The sequence below is a fragment of the Oncorhynchus keta genome, chromosome 6, assembly GCF_023373465.1.
Source record: "Oncorhynchus keta strain PuntledgeMale-10-30-2019 chromosome 6, Oket_V2, whole genome shotgun sequence".
Lineage (NCBI taxonomy): Eukaryota > Metazoa > Chordata > Actinopteri > Salmoniformes > Salmonidae > Oncorhynchus > Oncorhynchus keta.
In genome coordinates this window covers 18,168,385-18,194,340 of record NC_068426.1, presented here as the reverse complement: position 1 = coordinate 18,194,340, position 25,956 = coordinate 18,168,385, and the positions used below count along the sequence as shown (strand labels likewise).

The window sequence follows — 25,956 nt, the reverse complement described above, 5'->3', positions numbered from 1 at the left end:
TCCTATTGCATCACGTGCCATACTGTGTCCTTGACGATTCCACTCATAATCCATTCCCCCACCCACCCACAGCCAACACCATCTTCACATACCATACCAGCCCCCATCCAGACTGCTGTGTGTGCCTGAAGAGTGAAGAGCTGACACATTCTCAATGATTTCAATTAGACATGTGTTAAAGGGTGATTAAACTACACTGAACAAAAAATATCAACGCAACATGTAAAGTGTTGGCCCCATGTTTCATGAGATGAAATAAAAGATCACAGAAATTGTCCATATGCACAAAAGCTTATTTCTCTCAAATTATGTGCACAAATTTGTTTAAATCCCTGTTAAAAGGCATTTCTCCTTTGACAATATAATCCATGCACCTGACAGGTGTAGCATATCAAGAAGCTGATTAAACAGCATGATCATTACACAGGTGCGCCTTGTGCTGGGGACCATAAAAGGCCACAAAAATTTGCAGTTGTGTCACACAACACAATATCACATCTCTCAAGTTTAGGGAGTGTGCAATTTGCATGCGGATTGCAGGAATGTCCATCAGATCAGTTGGCTGAGAATTGAATGTTAATTTCTCTACCATAACCCGCTTCCAATGTAATTTTAAAGAATTTGGCAGTATGTCCAACCGGCATCACAGCCGAAGACCACGTGTAACCAAACCAGTCCAGGACCTCCACATCAGACTTCTTCACCCGCCGGATCGTATGAGACCAACCTCCCGGACAGCTGATGAAACTGTGCATAAACTGTCAGAAACCGTCTCAGGGAAACTCATCTTCATGTTTGTCGTCCTCACCAGGGTCTTGACCTGACTGCAGTTCAGCGTTGAAACTTCAACATTTGCTCATCGATGGGGAGCAACTGCTCACATTCGATGGCCACTGCCATGCTGGAAAAGTGCTCGCTTCACAGACGAATCCCGGTTTCAACTGTACCCGGGCAGATGGCGACATGTGGGCAAGCGGTTTACTGATGTCAACATTGTGAACACCGTGACCCATCGTGGTGGTGGGTTTATTGTATGGGCAGGCATAAGCTATGGACAACAAACACAATTGCATTTTTTATTTTATGCATTTGAATTGCAATGGAAATTTCAATGCAGAGATACCGTGACGAGACCCTGAGGCCCATTGTTGTGCCATTCATCTGCCACCATCGCCAAATGTTTTAGCATGACAATTGCACACCCCATGTCACAAGGATCTGTACACAATTCCTGGAAGCTGAAAATGTCCCAGTTCTTCCATGGTCAGCATAACTCGCCTGACATGTCACCCGTTGAGCATTTTTGGGAATCTCTGAATTGACGTGTATGACAGTGTGTTCCAGTTCCCACCAATATCCAGCAACTACACACAGCTATTGAAGAGGAGTGGAACAACAATCCACAGGCCACAATCACAGCCTGATCTACTCCATGCAAAGGACATGTGTCACATGGCATGAGGCAAATGGTGGTCACAACAGATGCGCAGTGTTTTTTTGATCCCCGACCCTACCTGCATATCTGTATATCTGTATTCCCAGTCACGTGACATCTATAGATTAGGTCCTAATTAATTTATTTCAATTGACTCATTACCTTATATGGCCTGTAACTCAGTCAAATCTTTGAAATCGTCGCATGTTATGTTTATATTTTTGTTCAGTGTACAGGAGTAAAAGGGTGATCCAACACTACCCATTTGGTATCCATCCATTGCTGATGGATGAATGGATCATTGGTGATGGATGGGTAGCAACGTGTGATAGGCCTAAACGATTTCGTCTCAACTCACAAAAACACATTGGGATGGAATCCAGTCGGAGAACCAGCGTTCTGCACTGCAGAGGTCCAACCCTGAGGACACAGTGTGTCTCTGCAAAGCACATCAAACAAGGGCTGCTTTTAAAAAGCTTTGTCAAAGCATATTTAACTGAGCCCAGTTAGTCACTCAGTCCTAATTTAAAGCAGTGAGTAAGTCAAATACATTTCTGCAAGCCATTACACCCACCATCTCAGATTGTCTGAAATAATATATATATATAGTTATAAACATATAAGATTAGCATTCCTGCGACATTGTTTAAAAAATATATATTATTTGATCTGTGAGAAATTAAGCTAATTTATTGCACCTAAATTGGCCTTTTAATTTATAGGACTTAAATAATATCTAATAAATATAGTACTCAACATTCGATTGGGACCAAACTTTTTGTTCTATACATGACTGAGACATGAGGAATCCCAATAAATTGTCAAAGATCACCCATGGACCCCCCCACACCAAACCCACGACACCTATGAGTATGCAGTATCAGTTCCCTATGTCTAACAAGTAGTATGGAGCTGCGGCACAATAATGTTAAAGTAACGCTAATCTGATCTGTTTCTAACAACAGAAACCATTTCAGAACCATCTAAGATGGTGGGTGTCAATCCTCTTTCTGGTGCTTTTTGACGAGGAACGAACCAAATGGAAGAACTTGACAGGTACATATTAGTTCAGATGAAGGGGTATGTCATCGCATGAAATGTTTTAGGAGGTGCTTCAAATCCTCTCCTCTGTACCAATCAGTCCATTCAAATAAGTGCCATCCCCAAACAGTGAAAACACTAGAAAAGGCTGCAGGGGCGTTTTAATGCGCATTGCTACATCTGGAGCCCAGTTCACACACAGACACCTTCCCACTGCAGACTGACTACTAATCAGTCCTGATGACATCACTGCCCACCATAGTCACAATTACACATTGCACGAAAGTACCCAGTCCCAGCTTAGTGCCAGCTTTCACACTGAGGGGGCAATTATTCAGGAGATTCAAAAGTGTCATAAGTCACATGCATATAGGCACATATTACACTCCTTTGGCTTCTGATTTATGGGTCACAGGTGGAGCTGGTGTTGTGGGCAGGAGTGTGTGCAGAGATCAGATGGGGTGTGGGAGGGGCTGGTGTCATGTTCCTCACATCATCAGTTCCTCAAGCAGAAACCACCATGTTGTGTGTGGCACTCGGTTTCAACCTGGCAGGCCCAGTTCATCTACCACATTCTAGTAGTCTAGAATAAATCGAGCACGAGGCTTGAGGTAAGTTTAAATGTTCATTTGAGCCCTGGTAGAGCAGCTATATTATACAGCCATGGTTATGGCAACAACCCTCCTCTTGGAGCTGATCCACGCTGATCAGATGAATCCTCCTGGTGGTAAACACACTGGCCTGGATGGATCAGACTACTCCCATCTCCATTTTAGACGTATAGGCTAATGCAAGTGGGGGTAGACTTGGAGAGGAACTGAGTCTCTCAACACAGGGAAAGCCCTTGCCATTCAAATCTAAAATTAGCATAAAGATGACACCGGTGTTAAAATATAGAAAAGCAGAGCGGTGTTCAGTTCCTTGTCTTCATAGCTGGAAAGAGATTGCAGACAGCACTCTCTGTATTAGTACCATACTAATGTCAGAACAGCAGGGAGGGGCTTGAACATGTGTGTATGCTGTTGCCTCTAGTATACCCGTCATGGCATTACTCATCTCTTCCCTCTGCATTACATCCCAACATTACAAGCATGTTGCAAACAACTACCTCTGGGTGATCAATTCCCTATTTAAGAATGTGTAACTTCAAACAAGCATATGAATGTGAATGTATATGAGATGCCTTCTATTGAAGAAAAACAGCCCAACACATTTTTTTCAGGTTTTGTTTCAATCTTCCCAAAAGAGCAGAACTGGATATCAAATCAATTATTTCACGTGGAAATTCCCAATGAATGAAAATGAAACTGGGCTTTCAACCTCCTCCACCCCTTTCCATCTGCCTCACTCTGCTTGGATTTTCGGTCCCATTTTCTGACATCAGGCAGAACTTTCACTTGACCCCTAAATCCTAGGACAGTGGGCATCAAACGGATAAACAGATTACAGTGCATCATCACCATGGCCCTGAGCACTATCAGGTTACTGCTTCATGTAACACTCACAAAACACACTGATTCAGACTGGGTGAATACGGAGTATCCCCAACATACACAAGATGTTCGACTTATGACAGAACTGTCTAGTGAGGCTGAATTAGTTTCACTGTTAAACAGACACTGAGCTGGTACTTAGGAATCAGGGGAAATCACCTCCAATAAACTAACAGCTACCAGGATTCTCACACTAGTAAGTCTATACATAGACCTCTAAGTCAAGAAATCCCAGCGCGTGTAAACAGAGACCTGGAATCAAGTGTCCAACTCTCAATCAATGGCTCTACCGCTACTCTTCCTCTATCCAACATTAACAAAATGGGAAGCATATACTTTGTGTGATCCGGTTTATGCATTTTTGTGAGGTAGCCTAGTCGTTAAGAGCATTTGGCCAGTAACTGAGAGGTTGCTGGTTTGAATCCCCGGGCTGACTAGATGAAAAACCTGTCGACATTTCCCTTGAGCAAGGCACTTAACCATAATTGCTCCTGTAATTGGCTCTGGATAAGAGCGTCTGCTAAATAACTAAAAGGGAGATTGCAAAGAGATAAATATGTTAAATATAAATATGCACTCTTTCCCTGACATATCTATAGAAACAAATGTCTGGCCATTTCCAAAAGGCATGATGATAAAGGCGGGTGGTAAAACTCTGTATCTATAAGATAGTCATACGTTATTGTCTCCCCAAAAATGTCAAAATGTCTTGATGCATAAGTATGTTTTAAGCAGGCAATTATTATACATTTGGAAAAAAATGGTGTTAAATATAGTAAGGAAGAAATGACTGCATGTTGTCAGGATTTGCTATAAAGAAGAAAACAATGTTGAAATTAATGGTATCAATAGAGTTTGTCTCCAGGCCTCCCATTAATGTTTCAAACATCTACATTGATATAGAATAATGGACAGGATGTTGATTTTACTTTGAAATGAAGGCACAACACTAATATACTAGTTAACACTTGTGTGTACCCCCCATTGTTTTTTTCTTCTAATAAATACTTGTGTGTATAGACAGAGTCTGTGTGAAATGTATATGGTAGTAACAATGCTACAAAAAGGTGGCTGAGAGCCATATTTGGTTTGTAAATGACATGCCTATCTGTTAAAATGTAGTCTTGCACACTAGTATGCAGAGAATGCTTCCCAGTTACTAAGCTGTGCAATGGCCAATTACCATTTTAACAGCCTTAGAGGAGAAAAGTACATTGGCATCTCATTAAAAATATCATCCCAATGTTTACTGTGAGCAAGGAAAGGCCACCATGACAACAGCTCCTCCCTAAAGCTACTTTGGCTGTTAGGTTGGCTGTAATAACTGATGATGTAATGATGTATGTCTAACTAAGTGTGTAGACCGTCATTACCAACAGAAAATAGACATATTGGGATTTTAACACAATGCCATTGGTAAATGTAGGCCTAATATTGCATAAAATATTGTCTCTAGTCATGAATGTGTTGTGGACAAACCTCCCAGTTTAAATGAACAATATGTAGAAGCAGTCCAGTTTTTTAATGGTTATTACATTCAATGCTGTATGGATTCTTGAAGAATGTCTGTTATGACTTGAGTTTAGGACAACTGTAAATTACACTATCATAAACCAAAACGAAGGTTGTAGGCTACTAATACGAATACTAGAATGGATGTGAAACTTCATATGATGATCCAAAGGTCAGCCATGTTGGTCAGGTAGTTGAGCAACCATGGCTTACCAGTGCTGTGATAAAACAGTGTAAAAAAAATAAAAATGCATTTGGAGAATGTATCTGCACTGTATGTTTGTCAGCTAGCCAGACCGTTTTAGAGGAATGGTTCCATACATTTTTCTAATTAACTGCCAATATAACATTCCATTCAAACAATGTAGTCAATCCACAGCCATACACTGTCAAATCAGTTGACGATAGGATTTAGACAAGTTGCAAATGCAATAAGTACTGATATTGTATCATATAATATCATTTGCAGCTTTCCAATAAATCTTTTTTTTTTTATATATATTTTTTTACATTTATGGTCTGTTTACATATTTTTAGAGGATATTTATACAGAAAACGCATATAAAACCCATAACGTGTATAAACCCAAAACACAATCATATGACAATAATTATATTACACAATGTACATATCACACGAGTTACATTTATTTTCCTGCAAAGGTAAAATCAGGACTAATACCTCTTCTGCTGTTCATTCCAAATAGACTGGTTTGGGTTTCTCCCTGACCAATATGGCTGCCATTTTGAATCAATTCTGTAACTTTAAGGGTTTATGACATATCCTATTAAATTACTAGAGGGGGTCTCTAATTAATCCTTACGGTTTTTCTAAACAAGCAATGTAGTTAGGTATAGTCAATCTCACAGCCGGATAGTCCTTGCATCAAATAGGTATGTCTATAGTTGTCTGAAACACAGGCTAGATCGTATTTTAATCGTAGGCCCCTGTGTCATCACTGATCAGTATCGTCGATTATACCTGTCAGGTATAAACTCCGTCGATGTGGTTCACATTTTCTTTGCATATCGAATAGCATATTTGGTGTTTCCACATCTAGCAAGTCAATGTGTAATGAATGAGGCTTTATGAGACACGCTGCTAGCTGTATGCCTAACCATAACCTTGAACTAAGACCAAAAAGGTAAATGTTGGTTTTATACGATACAGCCAATTTTGATTTTGCCGCTGGCCTATCTAGTGGGAACCCGTCCTCTGTCATGGTCGATTGACACAGACAAGGCAGCTAGTTAAATTCGAGATCTCGACTTTGGATGAAGGAATATAATCAGACCGTGTCATTTTCACAACACAGGAAAAAAAAATAGACAAACACACCACGCGCCGTAACACAACAATTGTGTGGTGTTTTCTAAACTTTCTAAACTGTAAAGTTTAAACTCGCCCTTGCTGGCTACCAAGCTAACGTAGCCTTTAATGCTAACTAGCTACGGGTTTTCTTTGTTGAGCTTAGCGAGCAGACGTAAGCACCACACCACCCAGTGAAAGTAAACTTTATCCAAGTAGCAGCAGCAATATATTAATTTACGAAAGTTGCACAGCTCAACCAATTTACTTTTATTTTCACTACTACATTACACTTGTTTCGTTATCTGCTTGCTGTAACTTGCTGGCTAACGTTAGGTAAGAACGTTTACTACACAGTCGATAACATTGCTTATTCAGTCATTAACGTTAGCAATAGTAGCTACTACTTAACAACATAATATTAGGACGAAACTTACTAGGAATCGTTTGTAAACCTAGGTGTTCGGGGAGGTTGGTATCCATACAGATGGCAATAAAGCACGTCGAAACAGAAGCAGCACATCTCCGCCGAAACAACCATCTTCCTGCCTCCACTTCCCGAACCAGATCCCGGGCTTAGATTCGGGGAGAGGCCAGTTGAGTTGTAGCCTCCCGGGGTTGGGGACAACGCGTTGGTGCTACTACTACTACCCCCAGGACACCCCAGGCCGTTCACTCGATTCATGTTCCCTGCCGCCACAGTCGAGGAGGAACCAATCCCCAAGTCCGATCCACAATGTCCGGTCCCTGCCACTCCGTTTCCCGCCCCCACCCCGCCAGGACCCCCCGACCCGGGGGATCCCGACAGCTTCTGCTTCTTCACCCCGCAGCACCCGGCCGCCATCTTGGAACAATCTGCACCGACACACCGCTTCCGACCCATCACCGTCAACAAGGGAAGGGTGGGGGGGAACGCCGACCAGACGTACAAATCCCACTGCGTTAATACGTGTGACGGACAATGCCCCACTTTCACTTTTTTTTGTCGGGCGACGTTATATCCAATATGATGAGACTGCAATGTCACCCTATCTTTGCCTTTAAAAATACGTGACTTACGCAAAGTCCTTATGTGTTTTCGCTAAGAAGACAGCCGTGAATCACTTCAAACTGTTCGATTGATCTCAGATATTGTCCAAAATACAGGTCCCTTCGGAACACGATAATCACCGAGGTGATTTCACAAAGCAATCTTTCTCTCGAATGATGCAGAAACTCATTCAACCTCACTAGCTTCCCAATAGGAAAAACAGTTAGCTAGCTAGCTAGTTAACTATCCAGTCAGTAGCCAGATGTGGAGCTGTGACAGCTACTGCACTGCACCCCCCGCAACAGAGACAATCCTTTTTGTGTGGGAGTCGGGAGCTTGAGTACGCAGGACCCATACGCTTCAGCACGAACAGTACATTACGCTCCGGACCATGTAGTTTAACATTGCACCAGTTGTTTACTTTCATCCGAACTTTTAGCTAGACAACTGATCCAATATTGGAGATCCAAACGTCAAGTCGACGCAAAATAAAATGCCATTTCGCTATTATGCAGTTTGAGCCATCAGACAGCGTCAGCGCCAACCAAGTCATTTCAACAATCCAGCTGATCAGTTTGCACATGCATTTTGTCAGTTCTCGGACAGTTTAAAACATATCATTTAAACCCCAGCGTCATAATCAGCGCTGAAAGTTTGCTGTATATTTGTTTGGTCAGTTTATCCGTCTACTGTGATGCATTTTGAGAGAGCAGCATTCTTTCTATTCCATCTGTCCGAAATCCTCCGGGTTTGGTCTCTCGCTCTTCGCCCGACTCACAGCGGCTACCATTTGCCTGATAGCCTCTGTGCTGTTGGGGAGGGGGGGACCTGTGATCATCTGTAGTCACTGACAGTATTTACCTTCCCAACGCCGAAATAGGATCCAGGAAATGTTTTGCGATCGATTCCTACGCATAATGCGTAGTCTCACCGTATGCTGTCCGTGTCAAATCTGAATTCTTGCTGCGAATTACGCAGAAAAAAATGCTGCTTGTGCTATCCTCAGTTCCTAATCAACTTGGCCTCAACCGCGTGAGGATGCCGATGTTCGATTGCAATTTCTCATTTACTAATTGTGCTCCTTTAGACAATTTGTATCCGACTTCACTTAGAGAAAGCAAACATCCATCCCTTCAAATCCTTTTCGTTGCAGTCGTAAAATGTGCCGTCCGCCCTCTTGTTGCAGGTGATCAGCTGCTCTCCAGAATCGACTGGCTGCGCGAGGGATTTTAGGAATAGCAGACTTGAAAATTCGATTCGATTCCTCACGATATTAGGCTATCAAAATACCAATATAGGCTACTGAAAATATTGATTGGTCCATGCTGTTCAAGTTACCAACCGAAATGTAAACTCTTTATTATATTGCTGTTACACAGGCATGTACAGTGTAATAATTGTGTAACCTAGGTGGTACATCAACATACAGTACCTGCCTGGTTTTAGGCTATAACGGACCAACTGGGAACCATCGTTCGTGGTGTCATAACTCAGATCACATGGTGGGCTCTGCCAGTTGTTGGGGTGTAGATGTAAACTAGTTATCTAATGAGCTCTAGCCATGATCATGCAATGACATCAACACCCCTGAAACCTTAAGTAGTGTTGTCGTTATGAAAGAGGGTTCACATCCCAAGTGAGGTCGGCCATACAAGGACGAATCAGCTTTATATTGGGAAAGTTTCCTATCCTAATCATTTACCCAAAAGATGGCAACAGTAAGCTCACAAAATCAAAGACCCTTCTCTTATGATCTTTCATATTTGTACTGTAAGTGAGGGAGTGATACCAAGGTCAGAACATGAGATGCTTGCACTAAAAGTGTAGGTTTACACTTGCCTGAGGACTCACTCTGAATTTAATTACAGTTATACGGATCGGTACATACAGTACATTCAGTCTGAAACTGCCATCCTATAAGTTGTGTGTGTGACTTCAAAATGAGGGATGAGGTACAAAAATTAATCAGCGATTGGATCGCCTCTAACAAATCAGAGTATCAAAGTTAACATCATCATGTATCCGGCTCTGGCCCAACCCATCGGTTTCTGGGACCAATCTGAAAGGTCAGAATGTGTTGACGTGCTAGAAATCATCGGGAGGGGGGAAAATCCAGACTCATCGTGGAGAAGAAACATTAGTTGGCCGAAGCGATGTGGATGGGAAGCCAGGCAATGTTTACACCTCTGCAGATGACTGGCTGCTCCCTGAGTGAGGGCTTAAAATGGATGACAGTGAGGTTTCTCAGCACTGAGCTAGGCAGATCAGGCAGGTTTGGAGAGAACACACATACTGAGCTCTCTAAGCTGCTAGGCTGAATGAATGAGCATCAGCTTGAAGCGCTCAAACCTTTTGCAGTGTGTTGCCCATCTTCATTTGAACTACTGTATATTGCAGATGGTTCTTTGCAAGAGCAGCAAACTACTTGCTACATGTCCTTTAATAAAGGTAGACTCAGCAATGACAACCGTTCACTCCGATCCCTGGTCCCAGAACAAAGATTGAGACATCAAATCAAATTTTATTTGTCATATGCGTCAAATACATCTTTTTGGCCTTCCTGTGACAGAACCCGATGTCCACCAAGCTGCCTCCAATGTCATTTTAGAGAATTTCAAATCAAATCGTATTTATATAGCCCTTCGTACAACAGCTGATATCTCAAAGTTCTGTACAGAAACCCAGCCTAAAACCCCAAACAGCAGTAAGTCCAGTACGTCTTGACCTGACTGCAGTTTGGAGTCATAAATGACTTCAATGGCCACTGGCAAACTAGAAAAGTGTGCTCTTCACAGATCCTGGTTTCAACTACCAGGCAGATGGCCACTGAACTCTGGAGCTATTTTAAAATCACCAATGGCCTCATGGTGACATCCCCAAGTAGTTCCCTTCCTATCCTGCAGCTCAGTTCAGAAGGACGACTGCATCCTTGATGTGTCTGGGTGGTTTTATACATGTCAGTGCTAAACCCTAACCCCCAACCCTTACCATTTTAAAATTTCAACTTCATTGGGGTAGGGACGTTCCAAGGATTCTGGATAGCACAGGCCATTTAATACATCAACAGCATAATTATTAACTTGACCATGCTTAAAGATATATTGTATGTTTGATATGAAAAAAGTTCAAGCGGGGTAGTCTTTCTATATGCACTGTACGTAATTTTAAAAAAAGTATACTTGTCTTTTAAAAACGATAAATACAATTAATAGCAAAGTCCTGCCGCATTTCTCAATATTTAGAGCAGGGCTGGGGCAACTAGACTCAGCCGCGGGCCGATTTGTATCAGAGGACGGTTTGGGGCCAGAACATAATTATAATCATTTGTACCCAGCAAATTGACCACAACTAAGCCCAACGAGAAAGTGCATTTGAAAAGAACAATCATTTCATACCTTGATTACATGGAGACACAATCACATCCCTTTTATTCCTGGGAATACTTGAACAGATTTCCTAAATTGAAACAAATTTGTAGCCGAATTCCTGGCGATTGTTTTCCTGGAACACTTTCTTTTTAGCTAAAAACTTGATTTAAGTGGCCAAAACTGGCCATCTCCCAGAAGCATATCGTATGTCATCAACGTAACTCAAAACTGTGACAGTCACAGGAGACATAGGTTCAGCATTTTTAGGTATTGAAACATTTAAAATGATTCTCCTGTCAGCATCGTCATTCCCATGTGCAGTTGGAAGTCAGCATTCTCCACATTCCTAGGATGAGTCATTTTTTGTCTCAACTTAAAAGTTTCAAAACTTCATACCATCCAAACCACCCTGGGCCATTGTCAATTTCAGCAAAAGGTATTTGGTTTCAAAGTGCTCTCTCACTCACTACCATTTTTAATTTGGGCCTATCCTGCCTTTATATGGGACAATCTTTTCACACTACTTCGATACAAAAGTGATTCTCGTAGCAGGTTAGTAGGGCATTTCCCTTAACCGCGGTCTCCTAACCTGCTGCGTAAGTTCTACTAACCTGCTACAAAAAAAGGTCACTTCGGTATAAAGGTTTTTCCCCTCTATATAGCTTTGATTGAGACTTAAAATGGCAGCAGTTCTGACTCAGAGTGGATGTCATGTTAACTCTGGACTGAAGCATTAAAAAAGGTTGGGAGCGGAGTGTAAACACTGCAATAGTCTTCAATGGGAATGCTAACAACATCGTTGCAAAACTGGGTGATCATTTGATTTTTGTTAGACAACTGCAAGTTAAGAAAGTTTGATTTATTAACTATGTTTATTTGTTCCAATCTTCCACAGAAAATTAAAATCATGAATTATTAATTTATAACCCAAAAAAAATATCAATTTCTATTGATAGAAAATCAGTTACATTCAACTATTAAACATTTATATTTCAAGTGACAAATAATTCCCTAGTATGATGGTCTAATTAAAAATAGTCTTTTTAAATGTATGTATGTATTTCGCCCTCATAATTAGGCCATTTACGGCAGTTCACAGTAAGTGAATTTCTGTGCCCTCTAAGATTTAGACCGATAAAAGAGTGATGTCTCATTTAGAATCAATTGCTACACTTTATTACAAGGAAAGTAAATGAGGACATTTAAAAGACATTGAAAAATGACCAACAAAACACTGAAAAAACAAACAGATAAAAGGACTATCCTATAGCAGAGGCTAAGACCTTGCATGTCTTGTCTATACTAGCATGCCTTTCCCACCTTAAGACTCTTCCCTGATGGGCGTACATCCAGAGAAAAAGCTGTTCTGGAAGCTAGTAAGGACTCGTTTTTTCTTCAAGAAGCTGGCTGTGTTCCTTTCTTCAACCTCATCTTTCTCTTCCTCCTCCTCGACAGAGACACTCTTCCTCACAAGCTATAAAGAACACAGCAAGGAAGATAGTATTTTCAACACAATAAGGACATGATCTGAAAACCCCAATACCCACCTAAGATGCAGTTTTGTGCAAAAGAACGTGATGTGCGATGAGTCTGTTACGGGTATGTCACCACCCTGTTGCGTTATTGGTATAGAGGAGCCTACCTTGGTGGGAGTGACACAAGGTGGTTTAAAGAACGTGGCGTCACCAGGGCTAACGGCTGTGGGGTCTTGAGGAATAGAAACTAAATCTTTGGACCCATCGTCGGTGACCTCGCTGGAGTCCTGATTTTAGGAAGAGAGGAAAATGATTAACAAAAATAAACTGCACAAACAATGAAATATTCTCCCACTAGTGAATGTAGGGAGCCTATGGTATACAGATATCTGACAACAGATGGACAATTTTAACTTACTATACTGGACGTCTGGTTGTCCATGTTGCGACACTTCTCATGGTCACACTGGCAGTTCTCCCCACAGATCATCTTTCCCTTACGGCACCGGCACAGCTTGTTGCCACAGCGACCCTTACAGGCACACTGAAGGAAGAGGCATACAGATGTGAAAACTTATTTAACACTACAAATACATTAGAATATTGATCTGATCATCTCTAAACAACTAACAGTGTTGCCCCGGTCTCACAAAATTATTTCCTATACATTACGTCTATGTTCTCACCCCTGTAGCCTTGGGTTTTTTGACATTGGAGCTCTTTCTGTTACGGCCACTCTCATTCTTCTCAGGGCACCACTCAACCTCCTCTGACTCTGAGGGAGACTCTAGCTCCTCCATGTCAATGGCCATCTTCAGGGGAGCCCTGGCTGTAGTGAAGCGCCAGCCTTTAGGCTGCAGGAGGTGAAAAATACCAGCCGTGAGATGGTGCGATCTCTTAGCGCTGGTCTAAGTCAGGGTCATCTTCCCCTAGACTCGAATGGGGGAAATTTCCACTCCAACAGTTGGATATCAAACAGACTGGTGAAGAAGTGTGCCAGTGGCTTACCTTACGCGGGATGTACTCAAAGGAGTCATCTGGGGACTGAGTGGATGTTGGCAGTAGGTTGTTGATCTTTTTCCCACTGGCCAACTGGAGCAGTGTTAGTTTCTGAACACACAGAGCAAAAGTTGCTTGATATGGACAGTTTCAACAAATAGTAGACATAAATGTTCAGAATTGTAATAACCTGTGCTTTTAGCACCTAGGGTGTGAGAAACTTTACAAATTACATTAATTAATATTAGGGTACATGTAAGATTAGGTTTTGGTAATATACCGTTTATACCGAGGTATTTTGAAATACTGACGGTAATCATTTTAAATACCTTACATTATTTAAAGAAAATAAACATTTGGGGTTGGGGGCACCCACGCATTGCGGGGGCTGCGTGCTACCTGAATTCTTCGGGCCATGGGTTCTACAGGTTGGAAACGTTCCACATGGATGTTGGTCCATGCTGACGCAACGGCATCACGCAGTTACTGCAGATTGGGCTCCCTAGTGGCGCAGCAGTCTAAGGCACTGCATCTCAGTGCTAGAGGCATCACTACAGACCCTGGTTCGTTTCCAGTCTGTATCACAACCGGCCATGATTGGGAGTCCCATTGGGTGGCGCACAATTGTCCCTGCGTCGCCCGGGTTAGGGTTTGGCTGGGGTAGGCCATCATTGTAAATAAGAATTTGTTCTTAATTGAACTACCTAGTCAAGTAATAAAATAACAAAAGATTGGATGCCAGGAACGCCACTGACACCAGCCTGTAAAAAGATTGGATGCCGGGAACGCCACTGACACCAGCCTGTACTGTTTACACCAGTCAGGATAGGTCCATGGACTCATGTTGCTTACGCCAAATCCTGACTATGCCATTCGCATGACGCAACACTAACTGGGGTTTTTCTGACCAGGCATAGATTTTCCACTCCTAAATTGTCCAGTGTTGATGATCGCCTGCCCACTGGAGCTGCTTCTTCTTGTTTTTATCTGATAGGAGTGGAACCTGGTGTGGCAATAGCCCATCCGTGACAAGGATAGACGAGTTGTGTGTTCCAAGATGACGTTCTGCACAACACTGTTATTTGTCTGTTTATGGCCCGCCTTTTAGCGTGCACAATTCTTGCCATTTTCCTTCGACCGCTCTCGTCAGAACGCTGTTCCTACAGGACTGCTCCTGACTGGATGGGTTGTGTTTGTCGCTCCATTCTGGGGAAACCCTCGACACTGTGGTGCATGAAAAGCCCAGGAGGTCGTTTCTGAGATACTGGATCCGGCGCATGGCACCGACCATCATACCACGCTCAAAGTCACTTAGGTCACCCGTTTTGCACATTCTAACGTTCGATCGAACAGTAACTGAATGCCTCGATGACTGCTTTATAGAGCAAACCACAGCCACGTGACTCATCCATTTTCATGAACGGGGTTGTGTACCTAATAAACAAACGTGCTGTACTCCACCTTATATAAACCTAAAAATCGGGTGTGGATCCTTGTATATCATGAAAAGAACAGTAATAGGACAGCACTCCGGTAAACAAAAGTAAATGGACATTTGTATTGCCGTACGAACATGTCAGGTATGAGCCCTTCCTCAGCGTGCAAGGCAATGGCAATCAATGTCACAACAACAAGACTTCACAGATGGGCATAATTACAAATTCAGTCAGTATAGGCCCAATTAAAAGATCACAGCAGAGGGAGCTGTGGGGGAAACATGAAAAGCAAATAAAGATAGACACACAATACCAATACCTAATATCTGGCCTGTGAGTGTGTAAGTATAACTATAAGAAATCTAAGATGTGAAATAAATTATATCCAGCTCAGGGCTACAGCAATGCATTTGGTTTGCTAACTGGATCAAGATCCCAAGTGCCTAAATTGTTTTATGTGCACTTACGGTAATACCGTATACTCCAATATGGTACAGAAACAGTATGACAATCTGGATACCACCCCTCTACTGCAGACCTTTGTTCTTGTAGATACTTTAAAGTGTTCTATTGTCCTTGTACAGGCTCATCTGGGCATTTACCTGTTTGTATTGTTCATTTTCATCCATCAGCCTCTGGTTTTGCTCATTCAATTCACGCATCTTTTCAATCTCATCCTCCTGTAGAGACAGGCATTGAATTAGGAGGGGGGTTAGAATACCTATATTCACCCTGATCAGTCTTTGATAGAGTTGTCTAAAACACAACACTGATTTGAACTTGAAGTCAAATCAACCTGCTTGGATAATGAGGATTAATAGCCGAAACAAGCCCATAAGCACATAAATAGACCTGACTGTATGACCCTGATGAACATTCCTCCAGAATGTTATTGTGCACAGTAGCTGAGAGGACAGTGTGACAGACCTGGAACTTGAGGCGCTGCAGAAGCTCCCTCTCTCTTTTTGAAGTCTCCTCCTCCTGTTTTTTCTCCACTGACTTGCTCTCCTTGCTCTGCAGCTGACCCAGGAGGTACAGGACCTTCTCCTGGTGCATCTGCTCCAGCTCCACCAGGTGGTGCTGGTGCTCCATGTCCATGGTAGACATCAGTTTCCTCTCGTCACACAGAGTCTTCTGAAGGTCCAGCACGTTGCTTTTCTCCTGCTTTAGCTCGCTCTCCAGCGTAGAACTGGTCGTTTTGGCAGACACCAGCTGTGGAGGTGGTGATATTTATTGTAAGTTGCTCTGAATAAGAGCATCTGCTAAAATACTAAATAGTCAAATTACATTTTGGGTTGCCATGTATTTTGTCAATAAACATTAGCTTACAAGGTAGGCTAATAGGCAAAGAATTACATTATTTTCAAGACATTGAAAACTTTTGAGACTGATAAGCTTGCAGTTCAACAATACGCGAATAAGCTCTGACCTCTGACATGAGGACCTTAAGGGCACACTTGGCCTCCACCATAGTAGTGATGTTGTCCCAGCGTTGCTTCAAGCGCCCCTCATTGTCTGCATCCAGAACCTTCTGTTGTAGGTCAGCTATCTGGGCACTCCTAGGAGGAAAACCATGGGACATTACATGTGAATGTTTGTCTATAAAAATACATAAATACACATGAATGAACTGGCGGGATTTTCCATGCACCGATAGAACAGAGAAGCTGCGTCTGGTAAGACGAGGGGTGGGGGTGTGTGTCTATTTGTCAATAACAGCTGGTGCGCCATGTCTAATATTAAAGCAGTCTCAAGGTATTGCGCGCCTGAGGTAGAGTATCTTATGATAAGCTGTAGACCACACTATCTAACAAGAGAGTTCTCATCTATACTATTCGTAGCCGTCTACTTACCACCACAGACCGATGCTGGCACTAAGACCGCACTCAAACAACTTTAAAAAGGCCATAAACAAAGAAGAAACTGCTTATCCAGAAGTGGCACTCCTAGTGGCCAGGTACTTTAATGCAGGCAAACTTAAATCCATTTGACCTAATTTCTACCAGCATGTGCAACCATAAAATATATAAAAAATAAACAAAAAAATAAAAGCTCCTCTAGACCACCTTTACTCCACACAGAGATGCATACAAAGCTCTCCCCTGCCCCCCATTTTGCAAATCTGACCATAATTCTATCATCCCAATTCCTGCTTACAAGCAAAAACTAAAGCAGGAAGTACCATTGACTGGCTCAATACGGAAGTGATCAGATGACGCGGATGCTACAGGACTGTTTTGCTAGCAGAATATGTTCCAGGATTCATCCAATGGCATTGAGGAGTAAACCACCTCAGTCATCCGCTTCATCAAAAGCTGCATCGACAACATCATCCCCACAGTGACCGTACGTACATATCCCAACCAGAAGCCATGGATTACAGGCAACATCTGCATTGAGATAATGGCTAGAGCTGCCGATTTCAAGGAGTGGGACACTCCTGACGCTTAAAAGAAATCCTGCAATGCCCTCAGACAAACCATCAAAACAGGCAAAACGTCAATACAGGATTAAGAATGAATCCAACTACACCGGCTCTGACGCTCGTCGGATGTGACAGGGCTTGAAAACTATTACAGAACACAAAGGGAAACCCAGACGCGAGCTGCCCAGTGACGCAAGCCTACCAGACGAGCTAAATGCCTTTTATGCTCTCTTAGAGGAAAGCAACACTGAAGCATGCATGAGAGCACCAGCTGTTTTGGATGACTGTGATAACACTCTCGGCAGCAGATGTGAGTCACACGGAACTCAAACCGGCTGCGCGCATGCGCCATCGTGCATTCATTTATTTTGTCCCCCAACACTAAACACGATCACGACACGCAGGTTCAAATATCAAAACAAACCCTGAACCAATTATATTAATTTGGGGACAGGTCGAAAAGCATTAAACATTTATAGCAATTTAGCTAGTTAGCTTGCACTTGCTAGCTAATTTGTCCAATTTAGCTATCTTGCTGTTGCGAGCTAATTTGTCCTGGAATATAAACATTGAGTTGTTATTTTACCTGAAATGCACAAGGTCCTCAACACCGCCAATTAATCCACACATAAAAGGGTCAACCAAATCGTTTCTAGTCATCTCTCTTCCTTCAGGCCCTTTCTTGACTTTATATTGAGATTGGCAACTTTCATAAATTAGGTACATTACCGCCACTGACCCCATTCGTCTTTCACTCACCCACGTGGGTATAACCAACGAGGAGATGGCACATGGGTACCTGCTTCTATAAACCAATGAGGAGATGGGAGAGGCAGGACTTGCAGAGCGATCTGCGTCAGAAATAGAAATTAGCCCGTGGCAACGCAGACGCTCATTGGCGTGCGCGAGCAGTGTGGGTGCAATAATTGAATAACATTGATTTGAAAGGCTGGTCATGGCTCAAATCAAAAGCATCCTCCTGGATACCCTACACCCACTCCAATTTGAAATACCGTCCCAAAAGATCCACAGATGACGTAATCTCAATCACACTCCACACTGCTCTTTCCCACCTGGACGAAAATAACACCTATCTGAGAATGCTGTTCATTGACTACAGCTCAGCGTTCAACACCACAGTGCCCACGAAGCTAATCACTAAGCTAAGGACCCTGGGACTAAATACCTCCCTCTGCAACTAGATCCTGGACATCCTGACGGCCACCCCCAGGTGGTAAGGGTAGGCAACAACACATCTGCCACGCTGATCCTCAACACAGGGGCCCCTCAGGGGTGTGTACTCAGCCCCTTACTGTACTCCCTGTTTACACACGACTGCGTGGCCAGACAACTCCAACACCATCATTAAATTTGCTGACGACACAACAGTGGTAGGCCTGATCACCGACAGCGATGAGACAGCCTATAGGGAGGTGGTCAGAGACCTGGCAGTGTGGTGCCAAGGACAACAACCTCTCCCTCAATGTGAACAAGACAAAGGAGCTGATTGGGGACTACAGGAAAAGGCGGGCCGAACAGGCCCCCATTAAGATCAACAGGGCTGAAATGGAGCAGGTTGAGATCTTCAAGTTCCATGGTGTCCACATCACCAAATAACTATCATGGTCCAAACACTCCTAGACAGTCACGACAACACCTTTCCCCCCTCAGAAGACTGAAAAGATTCGGCATGGGTTCCCAGATCCTCAAAATGTTCGACAGATATACCATCGAGAGCACTGGTTGCATCACTGCCTGGTATGGCAACTGCTCGGCCTCACGACCACAAGTCACTACAGAGGGTAATGGGTACGGCCCAGTATGGGAACATAAAATGGCCAAAGACTCAAGTCATAGACTGTTCGCTACCGGAGCGCCAAGTCTAGGTCCAAGAGGCTTCTAAACAGCTACTACCCCCAAGCCATAAGACTGCTTGAACAATTATTAAAATGGCCACAGACTATTTACATTGACCCCCCTTTGTTGTTACACTGCACAACTCGCTGTTTATCATCTATGCATAGTCACTTCACCCTTGCCTACATGTACAAATTACCTCTATTAACCTGTACCCCCGCACATTGACTCGGTGCCAGTACCCCCTCTATATAGCCTCGTAATTGTTATTTTATTGTGTAACTTTTATTATTTTTTACTTTAGTTTATTTGGGAAATATTTTCTTAACTCTTCTTGAACTGCACTGTTGGATATGGGCTTATAAATTACTTCATAGTAGTGTTTACACAAATAAAGTTTGATTTACCTGCCCAAACTTAAATACTTCCTCACATATATCATTACTCTGTTCTAAGGACTTGCGTCTGGCAGCCGTCACAATATCCTATCAACAGGAATTAACAAAAGAACAGATGGGGAAGGCGTATGCTTTGGAAGGTGTGAAAAGCTTTGGAGCAAAGCCTCACTATGACATCAACATTTCTCCAGGCAAGCCAAGGGGAGGTAGGCCAGTAATTCACAATGACAGTGCAAAAATGGATAGCAATGCAATGCAACTGAAAGACAAATTATGTGGATGTCTTTCACGTCAGTAGAGTCATGTAATAAAATCAAATGCATTAGAAGTAAGGTGAGGTCAATGTTTAGTGTTTGGATAGAAGGAATCCCTCAGCTGCGGGAGGTAATATAGGTCAATGTTTAGGTTAGAAAGAATCCCTCAGCTGCGGGAGGTAATATAGGTCAATGTTTAGGTTAGAAGGAATCCCTCAGCTGCAGGAGGTAGTAAGTCAGTTTTGAACTAGTCAGACTCACCTGAGGTTTATTTCTGTCCCCAGATTGTCCACCTGTTTGCTGAGAGACGCCTCCAACTCTCCCTGACTCTCCAGCTCTGAGATGATGAGGGTCCGACGCTGTGGGAGTAGAGCGAGAGGGGAGAGAAAACACAGTAAAAACTGTTAAAGGGGGAATGGAAAAACTTCAGTAAGTAAAGCTAAGCAAAGAGATGTATTCTGTCCACTAATACTAAACCATATGCATTTAACATCTCTGTTTTTAGGGTTTTGATATTGAACGATTATTAGGAGGTATGGGTAGCGGCATCTTGAATTGCCATAGAAACAACTGACGCTGATGCGTCATTGGCAGGATTGAGCAAATTGTGAGTTTTGGCAGGGGACTGAAAGTGAATGCTGCCACGAGGAGGCACCTCTCCTCCACTTGACCTGAAAGGGTTCTCATAACTTTGACAGCTTTGTCATTGAGCTACGGACAACATTAAGGTAAGAAACTGTATTCAATTTGTTTTTATGTTGGTAATTATAGTATTTTTTCAGATTGTCTTTTAAAATCAGTCAGCCAAAACAAGGCAAGGCAGCCATCTACTTGATTTAGCACTTCTCTTGTCTTTTTTACATTAAACGTTGTCTTTGATAACTGTACAAAATCAAATTCTCATATTATCAATTTGAAGAGTATTTGTCATTGGTATAGTTAAGAGCTAAAATAAACTGTCTAGAGCCTGATTCTACAGTAGTTGATAGCCAGCAACCCACAAGAGGGCTGCAGCAGGACTAACATTTTACCAGTAAAAAGTACGATACCCATATAATCATTAGTTAGCTAGATATTTCATTAGGTATCGGTTTATCTATGATTCCTAAAAATAATTTGGCTGGTAGCTTGGTAACAAGCCTAAATCCTCCTGTTCTAACTGCTAATGATTTATTATTGTTATGTAATATTAGGCCTTTACATACTGTATATTAGCTCCCTCCCCCTCAAGCTTAGACCTTCACAAGGAGGACCTCCCTGTAGACATGTCACCTGTGCACCAGGAAGTCAATAGAAGCTGTCCCAACAGTGTCAATGACAGACAGGACAACATGCTGTGGAGGCAGCAGACAGGGCTGAGGGACAGTCACATCCTTACAGCCTAGTTGAGCCTGGGTGAACTTCAATTTTTAATTTCACCTTTATTTAACCAGGTAGGCTGGTTGAGAACAAGTTCTCATTTGCAACTGCGACCTGGCCAAGAAAGCATAGCAGTGTGAACAGACAACAACACAGAGTTGCACATGGAGTAAACAATAAACAAGTCAATAACATAGTAGAAAAAAAGAATATATATACACATTGTGTGCAAAAGGCACGAGGAGGTAGGCAATAAATAGGCCATAGGAGTGAATAATTACAATTTAGCAGATTAACACTGGAGTGATAAATGATCAGATGAACATGTGCAGGTAGAGATACTGGTGTGCAAAAGAGCAGAAAAGTAAATAAAATAAAAACAGTATTGGGGTGAGGTAGGTAAATTGGGTGGGCTATATACTGATGGACTATGTACAGCTGCAGCGATCGGTTAGCTGCTCAGATAGCTGATGTTTAAAGTTGGTGAGGGAGATAAAAGTATGTACTGCAGGACTACTCTAGAAATGGTTGGCTTTGTTAGAGGAAAGATAGGAGGAAATGGCATGGTTTATTTGTGTTGCACCAGAATGCAAGGGCAAGCAGTTATGCATCGCAGGGGACCAATTTATTTTGTGATTAAACTATTTGATTAAATGGGACTCATTACAGACATAGGCACTAGTAAAAGTACTCCTAATCGTCACCCAGTAGCTCAGTGTCACTAGTCAACTCCCCTGTATGCTTTCAAATTTGTTCCGATTTTGACTCTTCGAAGGGGGTTAAAATGTATGCCTTCATCTTTTTCGTAATTCCAATTTGAGATGTAACTTGCATTTTGTTTTCAGGTTTGAATGAGATGTATTCCCCTCAATAAAGTTATTTAAATAATGTTCTTGATTTATTAATATTACGTGGGTGTCTTTCCTTATCATATGTCAAATCAAATGCACTTTTAATGTTTTGGTGCAGATATGTAGTTAATATTCAATCCAGAAAGGTTTCTGATAACAGAACATTCCGTAGAATTTAAGAAAAATGCCACGTTCACCAAAACAGCTGTGACTCATTCACAATAAAAGGTATTACTATTTAGATTTTCAATCCTTGTAAAACCAGGAATAGTTAACATGCTCAGTTTTTCCTCCATCGTCATTAGGAAGTTACGTAAATAGCATTTGTTTAGGGGGAAAAAAGCATAGATTTTCCACAGGTATTTCTTGACTGATTACCATTTGATTCATGTGGTGCCATTATATGTCATATCATTGGAAATGGCTGCTTCTCAGCTTTTAAACTATGGTTAGACATTAGCTAAATTTGCTCATTAATGAACGCAGAGTTCATGGTCTTTGAGACAGTTTTTGGAAATCCTGCCAGTGATGCAACATTGCCAATCTGGCGATTTAGTTTGCTGGTGTTCTAAAGCCTAGTGTTCACATTCCCCTTGAACTAACTCCTGTAGAAAAACAGAGAAGCATCATTTCCTCATGTAGCCTAGCAGTGGAAATTTCCACTGATAACTCATTTAGTTCAGATTGTCATTGATCTTTTTAAGGACTCCACTTACCCTGACTTTGGCAGCAGGCCGCTCCCCTGCCTCCATCTGTTGTTTAAGTTGGGAGATCTCCTCTGCCAGGATCTTTCTGTCCTCCAGCAGGTCCTGCAGGTGGCGCCGCGCCTCCCCTGTGCTCACCAGCACCTCCACCTCGTTCAGGAGCCAGGTCTGCCCACAGATTCAGGTAACAGCATATATTACTCAGTCCTCCATACACAGTGACAGTACTAGAGATTCAAAATTTCAGGACCTTTCAAGAAATTCCCTGGTTTACCTCCTTATTCCGCAAATCATACAACCAGCACATTTAAAATCACACACACAATCACTGAGACCACAGCATGCACATAACACATTATGGCAATCAGTTCCTTTCTTGCAAACCAGGACCCCTCACAAATCGCTGATCAAATAATTCACAGTACCTTCACTCTCCCGGCTGCTCCCTCCATCCCTCTGTAATGGATATCCTTTCGTTTCTCTGCCACCTCACTCCTCTTCTGTAGGGCATCCTTCAGACGCTTATTGGCTGCTGCGGCCTGAAGGAGAACACCTGTAGAGTTAGAACTTACCGCTCACCACAGTTCCAGCTAACAACAATTAAAGAATTGACACAAAATGTTTTCCTGGTCGATTAGACCCAGTGGTTGAAAAAGTATCCAATTGTCATACTTGAGTAAAAGATACCTTAATAGAAAGTCACCCAGTAAAATCATACTTGAGTAAAAGTATTTGGTTTTAAATATACTTAAGTATCATAGGTAAATGTAATTGCTAAAACATATTTAAGTATCAAAAGTAAAAATCATTTCAAAATCCTTATTAAGCAAACCAGATAGCACTATTTACAGATAGCCAGGAGCAGGCCTCACCTCCTCAGTTTTACGACGCAAGACATTAGCTTGCTTCTGGAAGTCACTCTCAAGCTTCACCATCTGAAACTGACGTTTACGGTCCTGAGAGGTGAGAAATGTATTGTTATTGAAAGAAAAACTAAATCAATCATCTAAACCACATGGAAATGAAAGTGGTGAACAGTGTGCCTTATCTATGGACTGGTGAGTCCACCAGAGTCGCTACCACACGTCACACACACACCTTCTCCTTGAGCTGAAGCACCTCCTTGTCCTTCTTGTTCTTCCACACTCTGAACTTCTCAGAGTCCTCCTTCATCTGCCTCATCAGCTGTACACGCTGAGTCTTCATAGCCTACAGGGAAAGAGAGCAGACAATCATTCAAACATTTCATTTCAAAAGCCCATTGACCGATGAGATCCAGACTGAAAACCTCTCATTGTCCTGAAAAACAGTGCCCATTAGTTCAGAGTAACTAGTATATCCACAGCTCACAGTATACCCACAGTGTCATGACAGTGACACACCAGAGAAAAGCACACTGTCCTACCTGGATCTCATGGTTGAGCTTGGCCACGCTGCGAACAGAGGACTCTTTGACCTTGAGGAGTTTGGACTGCTCCTGGAGCTTCTTCTTCATGTCTGTGATCTGAGCCTCCAGCTCTTGCAGACGCTTTCTCCGTTGCTCACTCAGCCTGGAGAAAGATGGAGAGAGGAAGAAAGACAGAAAGAAATGAGATTGATGATTCCATTCTACTGCAGAGAAATGCTTATACTAAACGGAAAATTCTGTTACACACCAAGCTCGTGGCTATCATAGAGGGAAACTCTTGTGACAGATAACTATCATATCAACTGACTACACAGCCTGAACATAAAGACGCTATTAAAATACTTAAGTCTTACTTAGCCTGATTGACATCCTTCTTGGCAGATTGGAGAGCCTGTATGAGGTCCTCCTTTTCCTTCTGCAGAGAGCCCACTGATGTCTGCAGGCTCTTGATGTTATTCTAGAGGGGAACCGTTAATGAGGAGTTCAGATTAAAAAGCTGCTCCAACAGTTCAGTTTGAAATCTTCCCAGTGGATAAGAATCAAAGTGCTGTGCTGTCCTCCCTTTTTCAGCCCTCTGAACCTCCATTACAGCCAACCCATATTTTCTCTCCCCTCTCCAGTCTCATCTCCAGCCCTACCTGGTGTTCAGTCTGCATAGGCTCCAGGTGGCTGTCGTTCTGGCACATCTTCCTGACAAACTCCTCCTTCAGAGCCAGAACGTTGTTGAGCTCAATCAACTCCTTGGACATCTGAGCCTGACGCAGGGCATGCTGGGTAGTGAAGGCCTCTGGAGAGTCCTTGTCAGCAGCAGCCTGTGAAGAGTGACATGTTTGTTTGTATGGTAACAAAAACACACCTGTTGTACAAAACCTAAAAACACACAACAATTCTATAGAATCAGTGAAAATGCAATAATCCCAAAACTGCACAGAATCAGATACATGTCAGGAAGAGTAAACCTGCAGCAGACAGACTTCTGCATTAGAGGAGTGGTTCTAGATGACCAGACTTACAGAAGGAGAGCCATCAGTTGGGGTCCTGCTGCCACTCCCTGGCCCATCCGGGCTGTCCTCTCCTTCAGCCCCACAGTCTGCAGCCAACGCCTCAATGGTGGCAGCAAGGCCAGCACTCTCATCCTGGAGGACAAAGAGCAGACATTATTACCCAGCCAGGATGCAGAACAGCTTCTTATTAGACTGAATATTGGGAAGGGAACTAAAATACCCAGCCATTCAAACGTTGACACGTGCAATGTGTACAATGAAACATAATTAATCAAGTGTCCTTTATCCTTATGACTAGCATGATCATTAAGGTTATGACATTGCACAGAAACAGCTTAGCTACTATGAAATTCAGGGGGAAAATGCTTTGCTTGCTAAACACAGAGGACTGAATGGAGTCTAATGCATCAGTAGATCCAGCCTTGTGAGCGCTCCCTCGTCTGGCCGTACCTGGAGCTGCAGGATGACGTGCTGCAGATTCTGGATCACTTCCACATTCTCCTTCAGCTCCTGGTCCTCCAGAGTCTCCATCACCCTCTGCAGGTTCACCTTACACCTAAACGATAAGCCTTGTGTTTAACACAATTATGGTGCCAATT

The 25,956-nt window shown here is 42.6% G+C and overlaps 2 protein-coding genes across 51 annotated transcripts in view; both read right to left on the bottom strand.

Annotated features, from left to right (window-relative positions):
- LOC118385143 (nuclear protein AMMECR1-like) overlaps window positions 1-9,014 on the bottom strand; it is a 35,422-nt gene extending 26,408 nt beyond the window's left edge. For all 50 annotated transcript variants that reach the window (XR_008139167.1, XR_008139171.1, XR_008139170.1 and 47 more), the window contains exon 1: window positions 7,227-9,014. Coding sequence is in view for 1 of the 50 variants with exons in the window: in XM_035772038.2 (XP_035627931.1) it covers window positions 7,227-7,672 (446 nt within the window). In the remaining 49 variants the exon portion in view is untranslated. The remainder of the gene's footprint in view (window positions 1-7,226) is intronic.
- A 3,326-nt stretch (window positions 9,015-12,340) lies between these two features.
- kif4 (kinesin family member 4) overlaps window positions 12,341-25,956 on the bottom strand; it is a 19,646-nt gene continuing 6,030 nt past the window's right edge. Inside the window, exons 13-30 of the mRNA XM_035772034.2 lie at window positions 25,808-25,913; window positions 25,367-25,489; window positions 24,992-25,165; window positions 24,707-24,810; window positions 24,351-24,495; window positions 24,044-24,154; window positions 23,818-23,901; window positions 23,371-23,484; window positions 22,958-23,113; window positions 20,293-20,390; window positions 16,527-16,656; window positions 16,025-16,309; window positions 15,700-15,777; window positions 13,671-13,772; window positions 13,349-13,516; window positions 13,081-13,206; window positions 12,830-12,949; window positions 12,341-12,661 (exon numbers count right to left, since the gene is read on the bottom strand). Of these exons, the coding sequence (XP_035627927.1) occupies window positions 12,509-12,661; window positions 12,830-12,949; window positions 13,081-13,206; window positions 13,349-13,516; window positions 13,671-13,772; window positions 15,700-15,777; window positions 16,025-16,309; window positions 16,527-16,656; window positions 20,293-20,390; window positions 22,958-23,113; window positions 23,371-23,484; window positions 23,818-23,901; window positions 24,044-24,154; window positions 24,351-24,495; window positions 24,707-24,810; window positions 24,992-25,165; window positions 25,367-25,489; window positions 25,808-25,913 (2,377 nt within the window). The 3' untranslated portion in view covers window positions 12,341-12,508. The remainder of the gene's footprint in view (window positions 12,662-12,829; window positions 12,950-13,080; window positions 13,207-13,348; window positions 13,517-13,670; window positions 13,773-15,699; window positions 15,778-16,024; window positions 16,310-16,526; window positions 16,657-20,292; window positions 20,391-22,957; window positions 23,114-23,370; window positions 23,485-23,817; window positions 23,902-24,043; window positions 24,155-24,350; window positions 24,496-24,706; window positions 24,811-24,991; window positions 25,166-25,366; window positions 25,490-25,807; window positions 25,914-25,956) is intronic.